The sequence below is a fragment of the Mus caroli genome, chromosome 12 (assembly GCF_900094665.2).
Source record: "Mus caroli chromosome 12, CAROLI_EIJ_v1.1, whole genome shotgun sequence".
Taxonomy (NCBI): Eukaryota; Metazoa; Chordata; class Mammalia; order Rodentia; family Muridae; genus Mus; species Mus caroli.
In genome coordinates this window covers 81,537,214-81,562,306 of record NC_034581.1, presented here as the reverse complement: position 1 = coordinate 81,562,306, position 25,093 = coordinate 81,537,214, and the positions used below count along the sequence as shown (strand labels likewise).

General features: G+C 45.6%; 1 protein-coding gene across 1 annotated transcript in view; it reads left to right on the top strand.

The window, feature by feature from the left end:
- Nucleotides 1-22,963, top strand: part of Pomt2 (protein O-mannosyltransferase 2) — a 41,293-nt gene extending 18,330 nt beyond the window's left edge. The window contains exons 8-21 of the mRNA XM_021179657.2: nucleotides 406-488; nucleotides 2,217-2,326; nucleotides 4,949-5,015; nucleotides 6,853-6,922; nucleotides 10,307-10,385; nucleotides 11,858-12,009; nucleotides 12,432-12,523; nucleotides 13,298-13,374; nucleotides 17,883-17,954; nucleotides 18,250-18,309; nucleotides 18,391-18,496; nucleotides 19,382-19,522; nucleotides 19,707-19,821; nucleotides 20,537-22,963. Coding sequence (XP_021035316.1) covers nucleotides 406-488; nucleotides 2,217-2,326; nucleotides 4,949-5,015; nucleotides 6,853-6,922; nucleotides 10,307-10,385; nucleotides 11,858-12,009; nucleotides 12,432-12,523; nucleotides 13,298-13,374; nucleotides 17,883-17,954; nucleotides 18,250-18,309; nucleotides 18,391-18,496; nucleotides 19,382-19,522; nucleotides 19,707-19,821; nucleotides 20,537-20,642 — 1,330 coding nt within the window. The 3' untranslated portion in view covers nucleotides 20,643-22,963. The remainder of the gene's footprint in view (nucleotides 1-405; nucleotides 489-2,216; nucleotides 2,327-4,948; nucleotides 5,016-6,852; nucleotides 6,923-10,306; nucleotides 10,386-11,857; nucleotides 12,010-12,431; nucleotides 12,524-13,297; nucleotides 13,375-17,882; nucleotides 17,955-18,249; nucleotides 18,310-18,390; nucleotides 18,497-19,381; nucleotides 19,523-19,706; nucleotides 19,822-20,536) is intronic.
- Nucleotides 22,964-25,093: the final 2,130 nt, after the last annotated feature.

Here is a 25,093-nt window from a genome sequence, read left to right as displayed (position 1 = left end):
AAAAAAAAAAAGAAGAAGAAGAACTAAGGTTAAATAAGGCTAGGAGCATTGCCCATGTCACCCAGCTGGTAAGGTGGAATTTAAATTGTAGTTTCTCCAACTCTGTCATCCTTGTTTGTTTCATGAGATCACCTTGCCCTTCACATTTTCAAATCTCCTCTTGAAGTAACTAAGGGCTATTGAGAAATGGCAGCTTTATTTGTTTGTTTTTTGAGACAGGGTTTCTCTCTGTAGCCCTGGCTGATTTGGAACTTGGCTTTGTAGATAAGGTTGGCCTTGCACTCACAGAGATTCTCCTGCCTCTGCCTCCTGAGTAATGGGATCAAGGGTGTGCGCTCCCACCACCTGGCTGGACATGGTAGCATTTACTTTCTTGACTCTCTTGTGCTTCTTCTTTCTGCACAGTGGTCCTGGTGATGGCTTCTTCAGTTCTGCCTTTCAAGCCCGGCTTTCAGGGAACAGCCTTCACAATGCTTCTATCCCTGAACGTGAGTGTGCTGACATGAGGCTTTCCTGGGAGTTGAACCCGAAAAGCTAAGCCTGAAACTTGGGTTTTGGTTTTTTGGGTTTGTTTGTTTGTTTTGTTTGCCTATAAATAGCAAACTGGGAGAGAGAAAACCCAGCATTATTATAGTATGCAAAAGAACTTTGTAGCTCTCAAAGCCAGCTCTGTAAGAAGGCCATTCAGAGAGAATGTGGTCACAGAGCAAGGCCTTCCAGGGGCAGTTGTAGGCTGCACCTGTTTTCTAATAGTTTTGTGCATACATGCATACATGCATACATACATGCATACATACATACATACATACATACATGCATACATACATACATGCATACATACATACATGCATACATACATGCATGCATACATACATACATGCATACATACATACATGCATACATACATACATACATGCATACATACATGCATGCATGCATATGCAGTTATGTACACAGTCACAGGGGATAGTTACGTGTTCACCTTCCAGGGATAGTCTGGCGTGACGGACATCCATTCACGGGTTAAGTACGTAAAAGGGAAACACAGAGCCAGGGGAAGAGGCACACACCTTTAACCCCAGCAGAGGCAGGCAGAGCTCTGAGTTTGAGGCCAGCCTGATCTACATAGTGAGTTCCAGGACAGCCAGGGCTTCATAGATTGTCTCAAAGAAAGTAACTATGAGGGGTGGAATACAGGACTGGGGATCAAAGCCCATGATTAGTCAGTGCTAGAAGGCAGTCTAAGGGGATTCCATATACACGCATGCAAAGGCTTGCCTTGGTGTCGGACCTGCAGCGATAAGTAAAGGTCAGCAGGTATTGAGGAGCGAGAGGCCGTGTTAGGCAGAAGGGATGGCATGGTCAAAGCCAAGGGCAGGGTCAACTCAAGGCCCAGATTATATGCTGAGGCTGGAATCTTAAGTTAGGAAGAGAGTTGGAACCCAGATGATGAGGGCGGGAGATACTTAAGGTATTGGACAGCATGGAAGTTTCTGAGCAGGCCGGCAGCTAGGAATGCTGTGTATTGTGGAGTTAGAATGGCTGGAATAAATTATAGGATGTCTAGGATGATAGGTGAATCCACTAGAAGTCATTTTAGGGCAGTACCTACCGTTCAGGGACAGCCAAGAGTATACCCAAGAGGGACAGGCAAGGGAGGAAAAGAGATGGCACCGAGGCCCTGAGAGCAGGATGCCCTTCACTCTCCTGAGTCCCAGTGCCAGGAACACAGTGGTGAGAACCAGGAAGGCAAGAGAAAGCACTGGATGGAGGGGCAGCATATGGCATTAGTCCTTAGAGAGGGAGCATTGGACGGAAATTTGTTCAGGGCAACTTAGGAGATGTTTCAGACATAACGCAGTTGACTATACAGAGGCTGGTAAGAGGAGCATGCAAGAAAGAGAGAGGAAGAAGAAGAGAGCTGTGCAAGAGCAGTGTGCAGGGTAGTGTGGAGTCTGAAGCAAAGTGCTCGTGCTGGGGCTGGGGTTAGGCACGATGTGAATGTGGGGAGCTTCCTCTTGAGTTGCTCCCATTGCAGTGAGAAGGCAATTAGGACTCCAGGCTAGGCTGGCCTGGGCCCCATGATGTCTCTAAGAGGATTGTGAGGCTTATTATGGCTTGCAGCAGCGGGGGAGCCTCCCCCCCCCCGCCCCCCATCCCTCTTCCCCCAGGCAGGGTCAGCCTGGTATCTATCTGATGTTTTTCCCCTTCCCCAGACCTGGCGTATGGCTCTGTAATCACTGTGAAGAATCTCCGGATGGCCATTGGCTACCTGCACTCTCATAGGCACCTCTACCCTGAGGGCATTGGTGCTCGCCAGCAGCAGGTGGGTAACCACGTGAAGTATGGTGGCAGCCACACTGAACTGCCCTTTGTGACTGAACCTGTCATTCACTTTCTTGCTTGTCATCTGTGGTTCACCCATTTTCTATTGACTGAACTATTTCCATGTTCCTTCCCTTCCTTTTTTTTTGGTTATCTTTAGCTTCTTTAGGTTTTAGCCCAAGGGTTCCCCTCTGTCTGTCTCATGATTCCTCCCACCCCCCAGATTGGTGCCCTTCCCCCTTTATCAGATCCTTTCTTGCCATTTCTGCCTGCCTCTGGGTAACTTTTCTTAAGGGACTGTGAGGGTTTGCTTCTCCCATCATTTTGCCTGATCCTGGAATTCTCCTGTGCCTAGCACAGCTCCCGGCCTGGAGAGTGATGAGAAGAGGGAATAGGTCCACAACAGGCTTAGGTCTCAGTTCTGCAATGATTTAAGACAGTTAATGTCTATAAAATAAAATCGAAAAGTTTAGAAAAGTATCTTAAAAAAGAAACAAAGCTACTTATAATCTCAGAAGATCTGCATTTTTTCAGACATTTTGGAACATTCTACTATAATTAGGTATCTGAGTTCCTAGGAGACCTGTATAAAAACTCCACCTATGGAAACAAACGTTTCTATGGGAATGGGAAGGGGCTATACTTATGATAAACAGTATTTTTCCTGGGAGAATTTTGATAATGACTTTTATAAGAACAGAAACCATTCCCTCTGTATGTGCAGGGGACCTACATGACCCTGACATATGTGAACAAATCCCAGTAGATAAACTGGACCTTACTTTGTAAGTGTGAGCCAAAATGTTTTAGCTTTTATGTATCCTTAATCATTTGGGTTTTTTTTTTTTTTGAGAAACAATGCAAATTCCATTCAAATAACTCAAATATTACCATAGTTTATGCAGAGTGATTTCCCATACGTGCTAGTTCCCAACTTTTTTTTTTTTTAAGTAAATTAGTCGTGTTGTGTCTAATTGAAGTTAGAAGAAAAACAGGAAAAAAAATGCCTGTATTTCTGTTGTTTCTATATTTATTTACATATCTGGCATAATTGTATATTTTTTGTCTTTCTTCTTGGGAGCACTGGAGTTAGCTGCCCTGCTTGGAATCCTGACTCCTCAAACTATATAAGCTGTGTCATCTTGAACAAATGACCTCACCTCTTTCTTTGTAATATTGCGGGGGAAGTAGTAGCACCTGTAGCCCAGAGCCGTGGTACTGATTGAGCAGGGTGGGACTTGTCTGATGCTCACAATAATGCCTGCTGCTGAGTGGGAGCATTCATGAGCCACTTTTGCATGCTGCTTTAAAAAATGCTCCAAAACATTTTTACCTGTGTATGATACTCTATTCCATGTATACAGTATCATGTTAACTAGTCCTCTTAATAGATGTTTATTTTATGCCTAAGTTTTTGCTGTTAGATTAACCACTACATTATAAACATTCATGAGTTTATACATAGTTTTTTTATAAGTCAGTTATGGCTATGGGTTACAATTTTAGCATGAGATATTTATGGAGCATTTTAGAGTTGTTTACCCACATATAAGGAAAAATAGTAGGTTTGGTTGTTTTTTTGTAAGTATGCATGGGATTGAGACGTGGGTACACAGGTGTATATGTGCATGAGGAGGCCAGATGTCAATGTCAGGTGCTTTCCATAGTCACTCTCCACCTTGTTTTTTGAGAAAGTGTCTGTCACTGAGTCTGGAGTTCACTGGTTTAGTTAAACTGCCTAGCCAGCAAAGCCTAGGTACTGTCTTGTCTCAGTAATAGGATTCTCAGAACACCAGTTTTTTGTTTTGTTTTGACATGTGTGTTGGGTATCAAACTCAGATTCTCATGTCTGTGCAGCAAGACCTTATCAACTGAGCTGTCTCCCCAACTCAGAGCATATTTTTTAGTGATTTATTCTTATTTTATGTACATTGGTGTTTTGTCTACACATACATCTGTGTTGGATCCCCTGGAACTGAAGTTACAGGCAGACGTGGGCCGACATGTGGGTGCTGGGATTTGAACCTGGGTCCTCTGGAAGAGTGGCCAGTGCTCTTCACCTGAGCCACAGGATATGGCTAAGCTGCTCTTCACAGAGCCACACAGAGCAGAGTTGGAACTCAAATCTCATCCAGGAAGAGGTTAGATAAGCTCATCCCAGAGGCTGCTAGGTAGCCGTAACTGCGGGCACTGGGAGGTGCTTTCCTTTCCAAATGTCCTGATACGATAGAGTAGTGTTTCTCTCTCTCTCTCTCTCTGAGCCAACTCTCCAGCCCTGAGGCATTATCCTGATGACTTTTTAAATAGGTTAAATCTACTGCTTCTATGTGGTGACACGTATAATGGTCCTCCCTCAAGACAGCTAAAACTTGATTGACAATATACCAAAAGAAGAAAAAGAAATTTAGCAGTTTTTAAAGGGTAGGGCCTCAAAATTCTGTAAAATGGAGAAAATCTTATTCAGGCGTGCCATTTCTGAGTCCCACTGGGAAATGAGGCTTCCTGGGTTGGTAGCTGGGGATCCTGAAAGATGTTCAAGTGGTGTTCGTTTGCTGGGGAGTGTGTGTGTCCAGCTGTGCGGATCATAATGATACCTCCTCACTTCCTTCTGCCCTCCACTTAGGTTACCACCTATTTGCATAAGGACTACAACAACTTGTGGATTATCAAGAAGTATAATGCCAACACAGGTAATGTGGTGGAGACTGAGGTCCTGTGCTGCTGTGCACTGAGACCCTCACCTTACTCATGATGCTGGGTTCCTGAACACCTTTGACATCTTTACTGACCTCTGGCTTCCTTTGGAACATCGCTGAGCTCTGCTGTGCTCCAAGCACAGTTGAAAGTGCAGAGGAGGAGCCACACAGAGCAGAATTGGAACTCAAATCTCATCCAGGAAGAGGTTAGATAAGCTCATCCCAGAGGCTGCTAGGTAGCCGTAACTGCGGGCACTGGGAGGTGCTTTCCTTTCCAAATGTCCTGATACGATAGAGTAGTGTTTCTCTCTCTCTCTCTCTCTCTCTCTCACTGGGCTCTTTGGTTTTAGGATTAAGCAAGAGGTACTTTAGGGGTCTTCTGTCATGGACAGCAACTAGCTACCTGTGGACAGTGCTTTTCGGTGTAGCTATAAGAGGGCAATTATCAGCTGAGCCCATCCTCACTGGCAATATCCTGAGCCCCAGGCATTTCTTGTGACTGCTCAAAAAAATACCACCTGCCTAAACTGGCACTAACCTGTGGCTCTAAATCTGGAAGAGTGGTTACAGCTGCTCATCTATACGTCCCTTATTTTTCCTTGCCATCTCTTCATATTGTTGCTTCAGGCTAAATCACACATATAACCACCTCTCCTGCTGCCTTATTTGCATGCTCAGTAATGCAGACTGGCCCCATGAGTGATTGTGCTTTTGATACAAAAGGCCACATCTAAGTGGTCCGTCTGATGAAGTTTGAGGGAGACCAGCTGTTACTTCTAAGTCATTTGAACTTGCCTGGTCTCTCCATTGTAGTTCTAAGCGTTTCTAAGCGTTTCATCTAAGCAGCAAAGGGTTCCTGGGAACTTTGTTGTCTGAAATCTTAGTCTTCTTGTTGGATGTAAATGTGGCAGAACGTTCCCCTAATGAATAAAATGCCAGGCTGAGAACAGGCTGGCCAGTCTGCCAGTGCCATGCGGCTGTATCATGGATTGCTTTTTAAATGTTTCACGCAACATGGAAGGCCCCTCACTCCAATCCATGCCAACTAAAACTTCCTTCCCCGTTTACAAGGCAGCATAGCAACGGGTGTGTGTGCGCAGGTGAATCTCACAGAGCCAGAAATTTGCGTAAACAAATTTAACTTTCCTGACCTTGATTTATTTATAGTCTTGGCATCTCACTGTGACAGAATTTTACAAGGCTGCCTTCTGCCTAGCCGTGATGGCTGCCAGCTACTTTTCTATGCAGCTAGCTTCCTTTCTAGATCATGACCAGTTTTGACTTGTAGATGCCCAGAAAGTCATTTTCTTTCAGCATCTCATTGTTAATGTTTTTCATTTCGTGCTTAGGAAGTCTATTAGCAAGATACAATTTGATTTTGAGAGGAGTTGGGCAATTGCATGGATTTAATTTTGTGGAAACTGTATTTATTACCCATGAAGGAAATTTTCATTATTTAGCCTCCCACCTGAAGTTCCAGGAGAGGCTTCAGTGCCTGTCAGGCAAAGATCCCATTGCTGGTCTGGCATGGTGGTCAGTCTGCCCATGTGCTCACAGGCTCATTTGTTCCCACATCTTATACACAGATGCTTTGCTGCACAAGTCATTTGCCATTATTGAATCCTGTATGATTCTTTCACATGTGTTCCTTTATCCTGCCTGTTCATGTGACAGATTTCCCTACTCCTATAATCCTCTGGGGTGACTGAGAACCTCACCCTTTATCCTACAGCACAGTTAGTATTGAGTGCATATATGACAGGGCTTCAGTTGTCACTGGCCTAGAATGTGAGTGACTCACTTGGTACCCACACTGGTTTCTTTTTGGCAGATCCCCTAGACCCTTCATTCCCAGTGGAGTTTGTCAGACATGGAGACATCATACGACTAGAACACAAAGAGTAAGTGCTCTAGTACTGGAACCAAGTTGATGTGTGCAGTAAGAAATCCATACGTGGTGTGCGGAGGAGCACTAAGTTAGCCTTTGTCTGCTGACTTTGACTTTGAGGATACTTTCAGTGAGCCTTCCTCTGTTAATCCCACTGGGCGAGAATAAGACCACTACCACAATTTATGAGCCAAATTTGAAGCAAGCTTTATTAAACATTGGCCAGGACAAGGGACAGTGGCCAGGTCCATACCTAGGATTCCTAGAGAGTAGCCTCAGATTATGTTAGTCCAGTGCTTATAAAGGCAAAACCCACAAGGCTATGTATGTACTTCCAACCTTTGTTCAACCCAGGCTAAGCATCCATCCTGACATACTTCCTGCTTATGTACCTCCCACCTACTTGTGACTAAGTATGTCCTGTGCAGTTGGGGCAACTAACCTTGTGTACAGGAGTGAAAACATGTGGCTTGTTATCTTACATGAACAACACCCCAGCCAGTGTTCCAGGAAGTTATCTGTCATTGCGAAAGTGGGGCTATCAGTTTAGAGACATTTTTGTTTCATAGATGTCTTAAACATAGTAATTTAAACATAAAATATAACTTTAGCTCTCACCCCTACCCCAACTCTCACTCCCTACCCCTCACCAAGGAAACAATAGTTTGATAGCCCAAAGCTGCATCTTGGGAAATGTAAATATCTGTTTCTGAGACTGGCACACTAGTCTGTCTCACTGTGTGTTCATTGAAATGAATGGAAACTCCAAGATGATACAAAAACTGCTAAAAATCTGACAAGATACTAGAGTTACTAGGCCAAAATCCAAGTGAAAGAGGGAATCCAGAGAATAAGTAAAGTCCTGAAGCCACGTTTTCCCTCATCCTGTTACAGAAATAATATGAATTACCAGTGAAAAACCACTCTCCACATCTAGATATTAATGAAGGAAACTCTTTAATAGTATTTTTCAGGCTCTGGCTCATGCTCAAAAAGGACACAGCCTTGAATAGATTTCATTAACTTATTAATGCGGGCTGGTGAGATGGCTCAGTGGGTAAGAGCACCCGACTGCTCTTCCGAAGGTCCAGAGTTCAAGTCCCAGCAACCACATGGTGGCTCACAACCATCCGTAACGAGATCTGGCGCCCTCTTCTGGAGTGTCTGAAGACAGCTGCAGTGTACTTATATATAATAAATAAATAAATCTTTCAAAAAAACTTATTAATGCATTCCACATGTGCTGTCACCTTAAATTTCTGTTAGGTCCCAACTTCAGGTCACATTCTGAACAATTTAATTTTTTTTTTTAGATTTATTTATTATATCTAAGTATACTGTAGCTGTCTTCAGACACACCAGGAGAGGGCGTCAGATCTCTTATGGATGGTTGTGAGCCACCATGTGGTTGCTGGGATTTGAACTTGGATCCTTTGGAAGAACAGTCAGTGCTCTTAACCGCTGAGCCATCTCTCTAGCCCCATCTGAACAATTTAAACAGAGTTGAGAGTCTGTAATTCTGGACACTTAGTCAGATGGGAGATTTACACAGTAAGGATATTGCCAGAATTATTCTTAAGTATACCAATGTTACTCTTTTCCAATAATTGTTACCCTGGTTTACCCTGTCTACCTGACAGAATTATGTTTTTTTCTGATAAGAGTACTGGGACTTAATGATGGCTGTGACCTAGAGCTGCCTATTAGAGGTATATTCTTTGATATAGAGGAGGACCTACAGGCCAACTTTAAGTCAGGACTCTCTCCTTTTGTTATAGGAGTAGAGACTAATTGGAGATCAGTCTTGGTGAATAAACATGGGCAGAAAGTTTCTTAGCAGCCCCAAACTTCAAAATGGTACAGACTTTCCTTCCTCCATTTCCAACAAGTCTGATCAGTACTCTACTAATCTTCTCGTCTCAGTGCTTCTTTGGCTAAATTCTACTTTGTGTAACTTAAAATTTTCTAAACAGAGTTATTAGTAAATCCCTTATAGCATTGATGTTACTGCTTCAAGTGTCTTCTGCATCAATCCCATGATCTTTAGGGTGTTTTTGTTTTGTTTTTCCTTGAGACAGGGTTTCTCTATGTAGCCCTGGCTAACCTTGAACTCACAAGAGATCTACTGCCTCTGCCTCTCCCAAGTGAGTGCTGGGATTAAAAGTGTGTGTCATCACTGTCTGTCTCCAGGAGGAGTTTTTAAGTCAAACTTCTAGGTTCCTCCAAAGTAACAAGTTTAGTATTAAGTGACTTGGAACCCAGATGACTTTAGGCTTCAGTGTGTATCTGCTACACTCACTCAGCCCCAGGAAAAGTGACTCTGGAGGAGCAGACTGTTGGTGGTTGTATAGGGAACCCTAGTTCCCAAGAAGAAACTTAGAATTGATCTTTCCTTGGGTCTGCAGCTCATATTCGTGTCACCGAGGTGGGCTCAGCAATTTTAAGCCATGAGTTTAAATAAACTTGATCGCAGACTGGTAATGTCTCATAGGTGCCTGGCTAAAAGCAAGAGTTAAACCTACTTTTGGAAAGACATTGGAATCCATTCCTATAAAGTTTTCAACAATAGTGAATGATGGACAAAGGTGTAGTACTCAAGGAAAAGGCACAATGACCAAAACCAGACAAAAGCAATTGTAGAAGAAACAGCCTCAAAAGAATTATAAACTCCAATTACAAGATAAAAGGTGTGTGTGTGTGTGTGTGTGTGTGTGTGTGTGTGTGAGAGAGAGAGAGAGAGAGAGAGAAGAAAGAACTGGTATACTTTTATAGTCAGTTGGATTTGAAATACTATAGATTCCTACTATTAAATAAATCTGATGTTGTCTCTAATAAGTTACTAGAATCATATCTAATTTTTATAAACTTCCCAAAATTGTGTCATTCAATTGTGAAGATTCTTTACTTATGGATGAAAGTAAGAGTTGTTATAAAAAGCTAAGTACATCAAAAGCAAATTAAATCCCTCCTCATTCCTTGCAAATCCTCACTTAAAAGGAAGTTGGCGAGAATAGACAGTAAGTGGGACTGGGGAAGTTTGCCTAACTCGCCATGTCCATTCCAGGATCTAGTCTCTTCTCTGCAGACCTGCCTCCTTATCAGGAAAACTATAGCTTCCACTAGAAATGTGTGGATGTTTCCTGACGCCCACCCCTGGCCTGCATGGCACCCAGTGCTCTGCGTACTGCACCCCCCCCCCCCCCCCAGCTCCCTTCTTTCCTAGTCCTCAGACTGTTTCTCAGAACAGAATAGATGCCCCATTTCCCAGTATGTTGGGATTAACAGTTCAGATTCTAATTTTTTCTAATACTAACAAATGGCTAATATTCTTAATAAAAGAAACAGTGTGAACATCTCTTTTCTTCAGATAATGGCTCTTCTCTTCTCCAACTTCTAGAACTACTCGGAACCTGCACAGTCATTATCATGAGGCTCCCCTGACCCGGAAGCACTATCAGGTCACTGGCTATGGCATAGTAAGTAAGAAACTGGAGTGTGAGCAAGGGCGTATGTAAAAAGTTGTGAGGCTTGGTTCAGGGCCATGTAGTAGGACATGTCCTCTCCAGAATTCTAGAATATTCTAAGAGAATTTGGAGGCTAGACATAAGATAATCTCTGTTGTTGTTATTTTTGTTTTTGTTTTTGTTTTTAGCCATTATCTACATAGCCTTGGCTGGCCTAGAACTTGCTATGTTGACCAGGCTAGCTTTAAACTTACAGAGATCCACCTGCCACTGCCTCCCAAGTGCTGGGATTAAAACTGTGTGCCATCATACCTGGCCTGCACAAAGACTTCTTTAACATTCCACAACTGTTTAGCTCAGTTTCCTATGAGAAAAGAAGCCTATAAATTGTTTTGTCTCTATCCCTCTTCTTGCAGAGTAACTATATGCTTTATATAGTCTAATACCTAATAATGTCAGATATGAATACCATGTGGATCTCTTAAATCTCACACTGGAAGGCTAGCGAGATGGCTCAGTGGGTAAAGGCACTTGCCTTGCAAGCCTCCTGACCTGAGCTCAATCCCTGGAGCCCGCATAGAGGTGGAAGGAGAGAAACAACTCTGTAAAATCACCCTCGGATGTCCACACGTGTGCCGTGGCATGTTCCTCCCCTTCCTGGTCATGGATGCATACATGCACACAATGTTAATAAACTGGAAAAAAAGCCAAAGACCTGGGTGATCCTATACTCTTCTAGATCCCAAGTCTTACTGGTTGTATTTTACAGATCATGTTCCTGTCATATAGAGGGCTGTTATCAACATAGCTTTGCAGTTTGCTATCTCAGGGACATGCACTTACTAGAAAAGGAGCTCTGTGGGGGCTTGTGTCCTGAGAGTAACTGAAGCAGAACAGCTGGTGGAAACTGTTGAGACTTACCCATCACTCTCTTCTAAGGCCTCTGAGGCACCATTAAAGAGTGGATTCCATAAAGTGAATTCCCTAAACCTCTTTGTATTTCCTGTGCCCATATTGTACTAAAGCCAAGTCTCTGAAGTCTCCATATGTTTTCCCATGGGCCTCCCCAGAGAAGAATTAAATGCAACAACCTTAATTTCCAGGTACAACATTTGGGTCACACCTACCTGGCTTGGGTGAGAGTATCCAGATGTGCAGAACAGTAAGATCTCCTTACTGGCTTAGAGTGAGGTCTTGAGTATGATTTAAAGGAAAAATCAGCTGTCTAGAACTTAACACTATAAGTTAGCATTTAGACTTCTCCCACACAGATTCATAGCCTGTCTCTTTATGATAGGGGGTTCCCAGTTAATGTTACTCTGTTGGGATACTTCCATGGCCTTCTTGTTCACTTTCCTACATCAGTCTTTGAGGTCAGTTTAACCTTTGAAACATGATGGTGTTTGAAAAGGCGACCACTTTCCTTTTAACGCTTTGTCTCTAGCATCATATGACTTGTAATGTTTTCTTGGTTTATGTGGCAGAATGGGACAGGGGACTCAAATGACTTCTGGCGGATTGAAGTTGTAAATAGAAAATTTGGGAACCGGATCAAGGTACTGAGAAGTCGATTTCGCCTCATCCATTTGGTCACAGGTTGTGTCCTGGGATCGTCAGGAAAGATTCTGCCTAAGTGGTACGTCCCAGGGGCCCTGATATCCTGAGCCAGTTCACTCTCTCTCTTAACACTCCACGGGTATACCAGAGGCTTCAGTTCCCTGGTGGTGAGTGCTCCCTTCCCTTTTCCTTATTTGGTAGTAAATGAAGAAAGACATTATAGTGCACAGAACTCCAGCTTAGCTTTGCATTTTATGTTCCTTGGTAGTTGGACATCTGTATGACTGCCTGGAGGTTAAAACTCTAGGCTGTGTCTTTTTATAAAGTGGAAACAATGTATGCTAAGTTACTGGTAAGGTAGTTGTAGATTATGACCTGTGAGTTAAAAGAACAATGGCCACTGATTTACAGAGAAGCTCCACAGATGTAAGAGTGGTGGGTGTTGCTATACTTGGGGGCATTCCAAATCTTCTAGAACATGTGTGACTATTTTTCTGGCAGGGGCTGGGAGCAGTTGGAAGTTACCTGTACTCCGTACCTAAAAGAAACCACTAACTCCATTTGGAACATAGAAGAACATATCAATCCCAAACGTGAGTTGAGGCCACTGCCCTGCTGGCTCTGTCCTAGAAAACACCACTCGTGACCTCCCACAAGGCTGTTTCAGCCTCCCAGGCTCTGTTCCTGCATCATGGGCGGCTCCATGCCTTCTGTGCTTGCTGCGGATTAGTCCAGTTGACTTGTGCCAGGTATCTCCTCTCCATACAAACAAGCAGACCCTTCACACAAGGCCACAGTCACACTGATCCCAGTCTCTGCTTCCAGGCTCCTTTGATCTTCTCACTTTGGTATTAGCTTCAACTCAAACAGTCTTGGGATTCATCTTCCCTCACCACACCACACCCTGGCTTGTGTTGATTTCTCCATACTTGCCATTCCCTCTTCTTAGTACCTGATCTAGACAAACAGTGGATTGATTGGTTGAACAATTCCTTATTAAATATGTTAGGAACCACATGGGTCCTGTGGATATATTGGTGAGTGAGACAAATCTGGTTCCTAGTCTCATACTAACAGGAGGCCAGCTTCTAGGCTAGTGCCACAGCAATGGGTGGTGGAGCCAAGAGCTGCCAGAGCACCAGGGAGGCCCTATCTGTTCCTCTGCCATCCTTAGAGTGCACCATAGAGAGCACCCAATGAGTGCTCAGCCTAAGCCTCATGAATGACCCTCCCTCTCCCAAGACGCTGCTCTGCTCAACTTGATAGGGAGACTGCACTTGTCTCTGTAGTGTAAGGGTGTGGATGGCAAGGGTGTGGGTACTGAGAGGATAATGCAGCCAAGCCTTTCTCTTGTCATTTCCCCCTAGTGCCAAACATCAGCCTGGATGTGCTGCAGCCCAGTTTTCCTGAGATCTTGCTGGAGTCTCACATGGTCATGATCCGGGTACTGCGGCCCCTTCTTCCTTCTAAATCTAAACATAAAGTTCTTAGCCAAGCTCTTGGGTGCCCAGATTTAGAGCACAGAGCAGTAGCCCTGATGTAGATCCTGCTCCGTTGTGGAGGATGTTGAAAGTGTCCACCCACTGGTTTACTATGTCTTTATGAGGATTTCTGGGATCACAGGATGAGGTGGGGATTTGACAAGGATATTGATAGCAGTGATTCCCAAGTTGTAGTTTCATTTCTATTGCTGAGACAAGCACCCTGATAAACTTTCTGTCTTGATTAGGTTTTACTGCTATGAAGAGACACTGTGACCATGGCAACTCTTATAAAGGGAAACATTTAACTGGGAGTGGCTTACAGTTCAGAGGTTTAATTCATTATCACCATGGTAGGAAGCATGGCAGCATGCAGACAGACATGGTGCTGGAGAAGGAGCCAAGGGGTCTAACATTTGGATTGGCAGGAAGAGCAAGTGATACAGGGCCTGGCTTGAGTATCTGAAACCTCAAAGGTCACCTTCAGTGACACACTTCCTCGATCAAGACCACACTCACTTCAACAAAACCACACCTCCCAATAGCGCCACTCCCTATGAGCCTATGGGGGTCATTTTCATTCAGTTCATCACAAGCAAATTAGGGGAGAGGAGGGTTTATTTCACGTATAATCTCCTAGGTTACAGTCCATCACTGAGAGAAACGGAGGCAGAAACTTGAAAATCAGATCTGCTTGCTAGTTCACACAGCATTACTTGTGACTGTGGAGTGCACTCACAGCCAGAGGACAGGAGGATCCACAGAGCCTCACTGGCTCGCAGGCCAGCACATACTCAGCTTTCTTAGAGAGTTGAGAACCACTTGTCTAGGAATGGTACCACCCATGGTGAACTGAGCCCTCCTACATCAACTAATAAGATAATCTCCTACAGATATACCCACAGACCAGCAAGAGCTAGGTAATTGGGTTGAGGCTCTCTTCCAAGGTGATTATGGGTTGTAGCAAGTTGACAGTTGAAGCTAACCAGCACATCAGTGAACATTTATGCAGTGTGTGTGTGTGTGTGTGTGTGTGTGTATGTATTCATTACAGTTCTGGGAAGGCTATTGTCAGTCCTACTTTACAGACAGGGAACCAAATCACAGAGATATTAAGGAACTTTTTAAAGGGCACATAGCCATGTATAAGGTAGATCCAGGCTTCAAAGGTAGGCTTTTGGGGTCAGTGTCAGTTACCATGACACTCCTGACTCTGATTGGCAGTGCTCCTGAAAGTCACACATGACATTAGAACCAGTTGGAATGAGAAGCGGCTTTGGGTGTGTTTCTATGCGTCGTACAGGCTTAGCCTTGAGCCCATTCCTGTGTTCCTTGGGAGGCATGGCTTATTCTTGTCTAAGGATTTCTAAGACTCACTGTTTGCCCCCTGTTGTTAGTAGCTAGCAGCAATCATAGCATCGAAAGTCTGAAGTAAGCTGAGAGAGGAAATCTTTAAATGGAGATTTTGCCCACAGATGGAATTTGCGTGTGCAAGTGGAGGAGACATTGCTGCAGCCAATGTCTGGTGGAAGACCCCTTGCTCTTGTTGTGGGAACCTGAGTCCTACAGAAATGATGTTCAGATCACAGTGTCTCAGGCCACAGAGGTAGCCAGCTGTCAGCCACCCACAGAATTGCAAGGAGCTGTGGCAGTTATTAGTGTTCCTCTCTGAGCCAGTGTCAAGTAGACTACCTAGAAGTGATCATATAAGCAGCCCTCAGAAAACATAGTTGACTTACTCCATCAAATTAAACTTTTAAAACCCAGCTATTTGTCAGTTTTGCACATTGGAAGGTGATAAGTTGACATTAAACAATCTCTGGGTCACTACTTCTCTCACTGTGTGCTTGTAGCTGTCACTGTGGCCTGCTGACATAGCTCTTTTGAATATATGTCTGTCACTCAGAGTATCAGTCTGGGCATGAATAGAATTTTAAGGCTAAAGTAAGTGTAGAATTTTATTCCTTGTTTTGCCAAAAGGAAGAGACAAAAAAAAAAGGGGGGGGGTATAAGAGCTCTTAGTTTACCAGAATTAGAGAGGAATGAGAGACAGTGAATCCAGACTTCAGACATGCAGATATTGGTGTATATGTTGTATCCATGTCTGTCTGTCTGTCTGCCTGTCTGCCTGCCTGTGAGTTGAGACCTGAATGGAGAAAGCTCAGCCTGGTAAAGTGAAGTGGAATGAGTCATCTAGATTTAGCTATACACACCACACACACGCACATGCACACACACACACGCCATGCTGAGTAAGAGTCTGCCTCCTTTAATCTCTTGATTTGTAGAGATGCTAGATTTCTCTTAATATTGGTAAAGTGAATAAGATTGCTATGAACTACTGAGTGCCTGGTTTTGGACTGAATTGGGCTGGTTTTAACGGACTGGTTTTCCTCATCAATTACTCCCAGGACCAGAATACTCCATTCCTCATTCTAAGGCCCTTTAGATAGCCATAGTGATTATGGAGGTTTGAGTAAGAGTGGCCCTATAGGGTCATATATTTGAATGCATAGTCACCAGAGAGTGGCACTATTTGAAAGAATGAAGGATTAAAAGAACGCCGGGCAATGGTGGCGCATGCCTTTGATCCCAGCACTTGGGAGGTAGAGGCAGGCAGATTTCTGAGTTCGAGGCCAGCCTGGTCTACAGAGTGAGTTCCAGGACAGCCAGGGCTACACAGAGAAACCCTGTCTCGAAAAACCAAACCAAAGCAAAACAAAACAAAAACAAAAACAAAAAACCCCCAAATTAAAAGGATTTGGAGGTGTGGCCTTGTGAGAAGTATGTCTTTGGGGGCTGGGGGGAGGTGAGCTTTGAGGATAGATCTATCTATGGTTTTTTGAGACAGGGTTTCTCTGTGTAGTCCTGGATGTCCAGGAGCTCACTCTATCGACCAGGCTGGCCTCAAACTCAGGGATCCACCTGCCTCTGCCTTCAGATTAAAGCTGTGCAGCACAATCAATCTCCTAGCTTAAGGACTGTGAGGTTTTAAAAGTCTGTGCCAGGCCTACCAGTTGGTTTCTTTCTCTCCTTCCTCTCCCTCTCCCCCTCCCCTCCCCTCCCCCTCTCTCTTTTCTTTCTCTTTCTTTCTTTCTTTCTTTCTTTCTTTCTTTCTTTCTTTCTTTCTTTCTTTCTTTCTTTCTTTTTCCTGTCTGTCTGTCTCTCAGCCTTCAAATCAGAATGTAGCTCTCAGTTACTGCTCCAGTGCCGTCCATTCATGCTGCTGTGCTCCCTGCCATGATGATAACAGACTAAGCCCCTGAAACTCAGCAAGCCCCCAATGAAATGCTTTCTTTTGTAAGAGTTGCTGTGGTCATGGTCCTTTTTGCAGTAATAGAACAGTGACTAGGACAGTGATCCAGGGGATTTGCAGCCAGTCCTTTTGGGGACACACACCTCCACCCATTTTTAAGAGCAACCCATTGCCCATACTGAGACTTAAAAACTAAACTATACTCAACCCCTTCCTTTGTTGAACTAGTCAGGCTCCTTGATAGCAGGCCACTAAATAAGACTTTCTAGATTGTTCTTGGATAAACCAGTAACTCTAAGTTGAAGGTAGTTTTGCCTCTCCAGGGAAATCTAGCAATATATGAAGATTATTTCTTGCTAGCAGAGCTGGAAACTGAAGCATGAGCACATTTCTGACCTTCCAGGGAGTAAAGTGTTTTACCAAGTGCTAAACACAGGACAGCTCCACAGCAAAGTTGTCCAGCCCCAAAAGTCAGCAGTGGCAAGGCTGTGAGACCTGACCGACACAGCAGCTAACTTGCTAGTTTTTGTTGGTATTGAGGATGGCTCAGGCCTGGGAGCAAGTGTCCAGGATCCTGGCTCTCTTTCTTTCTGTGTCAGTTAAGGCCCAGTTTTGCCGTGTGAGACAAGTCACTGCGTATTCCTGGCTGGGTCCAAGCCCCTCAAACTAAACTGAGCACTGGACATGATTTCTCTCCTAAAAGAGACATATTCTTCGAGAGGAAAATAAAAACAAACAAAATTCTTACTTCTTACAGATATTTATACATTCCATAAACAGTTATATAATATAGCTATTCTATTAAAATATTACAGAGGGCATTTAGAAAAATAATAATCTAAAACCCTCCTCCAGGTAAAGGGTAATGAAAACCCATTGAGACACTAAGCTAAAGTAACCTTTTCTGCGTCTCTGTTCTTCTGTGTGAGATTAAGTACCGATTTTATCCTCCTACACATACCTTCTAACACTGGTCTTAGCCAAGCAGGCTGTTATTGGTAGGAGTGGAGGCTTGTTTGTCTGAAGAATTAAGGCAGTTATTACAGGCAGTAGACAATGGCTGCAAATGGAAACCTGACTGTTCTGTGGCAGGGAGGAAAATCACTGGGGTTTCTCTTGGTGCTTGGCTGGAAATCCGATCATCATGCCTCATGCTTATATTAGATGGTTAGACTCTCTTTCTTGACTAGCTTTTTTTTTGCTGCCTTTTTACAGGGAAATAATGGCCTCAAACCCAAGGACAATGAGTTCACATCCAAGCCCTGGCACTGGCCTATCAATTATCAGGTAGGGCCCAATTCTTGAGCTCTTCCAGGACATAGCAACAAGAAAGAGACTGTGGGGCTGGAGTATGTATGCAAGGGGAAGCCTCACCTAGTAGGACTCACCAGGAAAGACACGCTGTTTTCTACCTGCTTTTGACTGCTACTTCCTAGAGAATTCTTGTAGTGTTCAGTCTGAGCCTCCTGTCGGGGCTGCTCATCTATGAAGGATGAGTATTGTGTGTAATTGTCCTTCCCCTTGAATGGATGGTTGGGGATAAGCTGAGTCTTGGATCAGTGGGATGTCCTTTGTTCCACAGGGCCTGCGTTTCTCAGGGGCCAATGACACGGACTTCCGAGTCTATCTGCTCGGCAACCCTGTGAGTATCCCAGCTCGGAGTGCTTAGGTCCCAGCCTGCAGAAGCTGGTGTCCTTTCATCCCCAGCTCTCCTTCCATACAGGTGGTCTGGTGGCTGAATCTGGTGAGCATTGTCCTCTACCTCCTCTCGGGGAGCACCATTGCTGTCGCTATGCAGAGAGGGATACAACTGCCTGCAGAGTTGCAAGGTCAGGGCCCCTGGGCTTTTCTTGTTCCGTCCTTTTGTCTGGCTTGGGCCTGGACTCCAGGGAAGATCTGCCTGCTGAGGAACTCCCCTTACTTCTCCCACTGCATACGTTTCCTCTCCTTTGCTTTGAAAGCCCATAGTCAAGAGGTGCTTTACACTGGGCTCAGCATTTTGTATTCTTCCTAGTAGCCTGTAGCAGAGTATAATCATCCCTTTCTGTGTATTAGGAAACCAGGCACAGTGAGACAAAAAGCTTGTCACACAACACATAGTCAGTGGTAATGTGCTAAGGCTCAAACCCCAGCAGTCTGCCTTCAGGGCCTTCATGTCACACTGTAGCTAGAGAAGTGCCCCTCTCCTTATCTGCTCCCTTTGCTCCATGGCCCTATTCTCCAGTGGAGATAGAGAGGCAGCTTCAGGCTATGGCAGTGATTGCCCTCCTGGTTACCTTGGCTGCTGGACATGGATGACATCTAGATTCCCCACAGACCCTTCTGCCATTGCCAGCTCCCCGTCTGAACAGTCCTAGCTCCAGACACTCCCCTACCCAGCCTCCTTTCTGATCTTGATGCTGGGGAATGTCTCTGACAGCAAGTGGAAAGCAGAGAAAGGAAGCAACTGTCTGTGGGTGTGTGTCTCCTGCCATATGCCCACATCTGTTGTGGCTCCTGTTGGCAACCCCACTAAACTGGATTCTGATCAGGGAGTCTGGAGACCCACTGACTCCTCTCTTTATAGTCGCCATGGGATTTGGGTAGTCCGTGTGAGGAAAGGAAGGCCCAGTGAGATGATGTGACATGTTCAGAGTCACATACCAAGAAATGGAAGAGCTAGGCTGGAGCCCAGGCCCTGCCTCCACTGCCTCTTGATTGGGTTGTGTGCACAGGGCTGACCAAGGTGCTGCTGCGAGGAGGTGGCCAGCTGCTCCTGGGATGGATGCTCCATTACTTCCCTTTCTTCCTGATGGGCCGGATCCTCTACTTCCACCACTACTTCCCAGCCATGCTCTTTTCCAGCATGTTGACAGGTCAGCACTGCTGCCTCCCTGCCCTGGGGAGATGTTGCAGTGGGAGGCACTGTGGGAAAGGAGGATGAAGTCACCCTGAGAAACTGGTCTGAGGGAGACCTCTGCTCTCTACTGTGGTACCTCCTTCCTGTAGGATCCCCAGGGGCTGTCCTGATAGGCTGGTACATGTCCCTGCTCTCCATAGGTATCCTATGGGATACTCTCCTTCGGCTCTGTGCCTGGGGCTTGGCCCCTTCTCCCCTGGGTAGGAGGATACATTCGGTGGGAATCCTGAGCCTGCTTCTGACAACTGCCTACAGGTATGTATCCCCTTACGTGACCCTCTAGTTTGATCTCTAGGTACATTTGAGCATCCCCAGGGTGCTCTTAAGGTCTTCTCATGGATGGGTCATGTCCCTGAGAGTTCTGAATCAGTTGGGCCAAGGTGACCCTAATGGGTAGTCAGGTAGAAATAGCAAGGGCCTCAGTCCACTCTCCTAGCTAGTGGTTCCCAGCTTTGATATCATCCTAGCATACCTAGAAGGTGCTTTCAAGTTATAGTGGCTCCTTTCTAAAACAGCTGCCAGTAGGGGGAGGGGAGGATGGGAAACACAGGGCTGTAGATATAAGGATGTGAGTTGCTGCACAGAGACTGATATTTATAAAGCCCTCCTTGCCTTGCCTTCTGGCAAGTCTCAGAGCCCCTGTCAAGAGTCCTTGGCCACTGTGGTGGGGCCTGTGGCCCATGAGCACATGCTTACTGAAAAAGGTTAAATTAACATGTTGGCACTCTGGGCCACATGTCCCATGGACAGACCTCTAAAAGGTTACCTCTCTTAGGCCTGTTGGGGAAAGCCCTTCTCTTCTGGTCATTCAGCCAGTAATGTCACAGTGTACTGGGATGCACAGATAGATCGATGGACAGACTGGGTTATGTTGGAGGAGCCTGTGTGATGGGCCCCAGCACAGGGACTTAGAGTTAAAGCTCCTTGGTGCTGTTCTAGAATGCTGACCACCTTTCTCTCACTCTCACAGCTTCTACCTCTTCCACCCTCTGGCTTATGGGATGGTTGGTCCCCTAGCCCAGGAACCTGAGAGTCCAATGGCAGGACTGAGGTGGCTGGAATCATGGGACTTTTGAGGCCACTGCCAGGACCCCAGCCTGGATCCGGGTTTTATCCAGGGACACCCAGCTATGAAGCCAGATTCTGGACCCTTCCAGCTCCAAGGGAGCTGCCTGAGGAACCCAAAACATTCTGCTGCCCCCAGGACCAAACTCTGGGAAATAGTCCTGGACTTAACTAAATACTAAAAAGAGCCACAGCCCTGTCTACAGCACCTGCACGGGGCACTTGACCTACAGCACTTCTCGGTGCCAGTTCCTGTGAAGCACAAGGAAAGCAGGCATGCGTGTCAGAGGGTACATATGCCCAGTCCCTTTGGAGTGTGTAGACCATGTAACTGTGGCAGCCAAGTGTCATAAATTCCAAGAAATGGTCCAAGGTTAACAGGATATTCTCTGGTATCTTTTCACATTGGATTTGGTTTCATTTAGGTTTATAAGATCCATAAGAAAAATTTCTAATCTTTAGGAGGGTTGAGAGTGCCGTCCCACCCCTCATGGTGTTACAGAGGTACAACAGGTAGGACCATTAAACCTTTGCTGCCCTTCTTCTCACATACTTCCAGTGAGGCTAGCCAATCACCCTGAGCTTCGGGGGGCTGGTCTTCTGCTACTGCCCACAGTGTCTTCTATGGATACAGTGCTGTCTGGAGTGTGTACAGTGCACTGGGTGCCAGAACAAGCTGGCAGAGAACTTGTCAGCCTATGGTTGGCCTTCCTTAGGTTTTTGGTCCCTGTTCTGTGAACTGGGTGAGTGGAACACACACCTTGGCTATGCACCCAGTGTCTGTTTCTCACTGTCCGTCCCCTTTTCTCTGCATCTGCCTGGCTCTGAGGACCAAGCCCTGCTGGCTTACAGAGCCACTGAGTCAGAGCAAAGACCTGTGGGGCTAAGCATCTACTGAGATGCTGAGGTGGGTAAGGGGTGCTCAACCTGACGGGCTCGTGCTTGCGTTTCTTGCTTGGCAATCCTGTCTTCACACTTCCAGCCCTCCCTGATAATGCCCTCTTTTGCTTTCTGGTCATTTCCCTAACTTTATGGCACCACCTTATCATGTCTTTTCCCCCAAAACCCAGAGCACCTGAACATGCATGACAGCTTTTACTGTCTACCACTTAAGCTCAGAGCTGTTCCTTCAATTTCCTTGCCCATAGGGAGTAAAAATTTTGTCAGAACTAAATCAACCCAAGTCCAGTCCTTTAGTCTGCATCCTTCCTTTCAGTTCAAAACAAAATATTTATTTGATCCTAGAAGATTTTGGTATTTCAAGGCTTAATGACGAATTTGCCACAGTCCACCTTCCCTCTTAACGACTCTGACAGGGTCAGAGTTCTTTAAAGCATCTTCAGGAGGTGGTTGCCACGGAGACTAGAAACTGGTCTCGGGGACAGGCTGTGCTACCTACAGAGTGGTGGAGAGGGAAGCTGCTGGGCTTTGCTTGGGCGTTCAGCTGAGCATCATTAATGTTAATAGAGGAAATGTAGCCCTGTCAAGAGCAAAGCAGAGCAGCTAATTAGATCTGAGACCCACTGACCATCCTCACCCGTGGCTACAGCCTTTTGACTCCCCTCCTGCCCCCACACCCCAGCAGGAAGTGCAGCTTGTGCACAAAGTCTCGGCTGCCTGCTTAATTGCATTGCTGGCAGGGACTGGGGAGCTCTGCTCTCATTGCCCTCCCCAACCCTTGCCTGCAGGCCCAGGCAGGGCTGGTTTCTTCTGAGCCCGGTGGGGGCACCATGTGGGTAGATTCTCCTGGAGAGGGGATATAGGAATCTGTGCTTGGCTTTTAACAAGGTAGCCCATGGGACATCTAACAGGTGGCTAATTTTCTCTTATGCCTTATTTCTGGAGGCACTGTTAGAGGGAAGGAACCCTAGAGTAACCCAGAGGGCAGCCTTTAGAGCCAGAGTAGGTAGCAGAGTTTAGTGGGCTCCTACGTGTCCCTCCCTTTAATGTCACACTGAGGGCAGAAGGGTCTCTTCTTATTTCCAAGTATGGGAAAAAGGTGCCGCACACAGTCCCTCTTCTTCCATACCCAAGCTGGCAGATACTTCTATGGGAAAAAGGCCACCTGGTCACATCACTAAGTGCGTGTTCTATTTGGAAGATGGAGGGGCAGTGGGCGCTAGGGTGCTGCTTTGCGTGTGGGCTGCAGCCCTTGGGAATTGACAGAGATGTGGTCCATCTCAGCCGGCTGGTAAGAAGGAAGATGTGCCAGGCAGCCTAACACAGCCAGGGTCTTAACCCACCACACTTTGTCTTTCTTTTTTTTTTAAACTTTCCAGAGATAATCAGAGATCATTACTTTTGTAATAAATAACTCTTGTTTTCAATACTACATTGTTCTTGTGCTTGATTTGATCCGACTTGTCCTTGACAAAAATGGCAAGAAACAGCCATGGTATCTCATGGCTAGGGCCATTCTCATTCCAGCTGAGGCTCTGGCCAGGCAGAGCCTAATGCCAGGGGAATGTAGGCTCCCTGAGCACTTGCTTGCTTGAGAGTCAGTGGCTGTTGTTTCCATTTCTTAACAAAAACCAGTAACAGCTGAGCCTGCTCTCTCTTGCTGAACTTTCCCAGACAATATAGAAAGAAACAAGGGAACCATTTTCTCTCCTAATTCTGAGACAGCTGTGTGGCCCAGCATGGTAGCACATTTCCATTCCAGTTAACTGAGGGCCCCATCCTGGCATGGTCACCTGTCAAGAGTACCAGCTGCAAAGGATCTACCCTGTCCTGTTAGGGCGTGGTCCTGAAAACCTGATTGAGGTGATACAAGTTTGAAGAAATAAACACCAGACTCACATACAGAAAAGCAGGGATCAGGTGGGCCGTGCGAGTTATGATGGAGATGCACAGCTACCTGTCTGGAACGTCAGCATGCTTATTATAGACAGCATGGGGAGGAGTTAGCTAGTCTCAGCAGAGGCCTCTGTAAGGGAACAGTTTCTGCCTGCTGGGAGAGACATCTGAAGGAGAAGGCTGGGGTCCATGTTTCTGTACACCCTGTCAACATCCCACAGGTACCAGAGAAAGGTTTTGCCACATCCCATTTATCTGAGACACCGAGGCCCCTTTTGATAATATACATTCACTTGGGGCTTCATCTGCTCTGTGCCTTCATTCATGGTTTTCCCCCACTCCCCCACAGGATCTACAGAAGGTGACTGCTGACTTAGCATTGGATTAAAGGTTCAGAGGGATTCGTGCTTCTGTGAAATTGGAAGTCTTCTGGGCTACCTTGAATCCCCACTCCCCACCCCCCACAAGAACCATAAAGCAGGAGGGAGGCTGGGGAGGAAGATAGGTCATTCCTGTCATTCTAGAGGTAGAAGATGCCAGGGACAGGCAAGTCAGAAAGGAACTAAATTGTCTGTGAGTGGCAATAGCTTGGTAAATATCTTTTTTTTTCTTTTTTCTTTTTTGTCTTTTTGGATTTGGGGGTGGGTTTTTTTGTTTGTTTGGGTTTTGTGTGTGTGTGTGTGTTGATTTGGTGTTTGCTTGCTTGCTTGTTTGTTTGAGACAGGGTTTCTCTGGAGTCCTGCCTGTCCTGGAACTTGTTCTGTAGGCCAGACTGGCCTCAAACTCAGAGATCAGCCTGCTTCTGCCTCCCAAGGGCTGGTATTAAAGGCATGTGCTACCAGCTGACCAGTTAACATCATTGATACATGTGACATTTAGTCCTCCTGAAGGCCTAAGGAAGATACTATTCTTGTTTCCATTGTGCCCATGACAGATTACATTACTTACCTAATGACCCACAATTAGATAATCAAGGGCAGGACTTGATGCAAAAGGGGGTCTTTGGAGCTCCTCCAGCCTGAAATATCCTGCTAGGCCTGGACACTGAGGAGAGGCTAGGGCACAGCTGGGAAGCATCGTAGTTCAGCCTGATGTTTTATATGTTCTGCATTGTACATTCACAGCTTAGCTAGGACCCTGGCTTTCTGGGTTCCCCCAGGGGTACCCAAACCAGTGGAGGTAAATATTTAATAACAGATTTCCTGTGGGGGCAAAACTAAGCCCTAGTGTATTTGCCAGTTTCCATGGTGCAAACTTCCTCTGTGGCCTGTTTCAGGTTACTTACTTGATGTCCCTGAGTGAGAAGTTTGGAAGAGATTCATAGCCAGCTCCCTAACGCTGCATGAGCTCTGACTCAGACCCAGTAATTCTGGCTCAATCTGAACTATGGGCATGGCTGGTGGTTGTGGTCTGTTCATTTGAGGAAGGCAGTGGGGAGAGTAAGCCAGATGGTCAGAACTGAGGGCAAACTCTGGCCCCACCTTTTTTTCTTTTTTTAAACCCTGTGACTGGCCAGCTAACCTTGCCTCCCATTTCCTCATCTGTAAGATGAAAATATAAACAGCATCTCCTTCACAGGGCAGTTGGGAAGATATAGCTAGTGGTCACAGTGTCTGGACACATGCCCAATCTACTATCTACTAGCTCTTTTTTTTTTTTTTTTTTT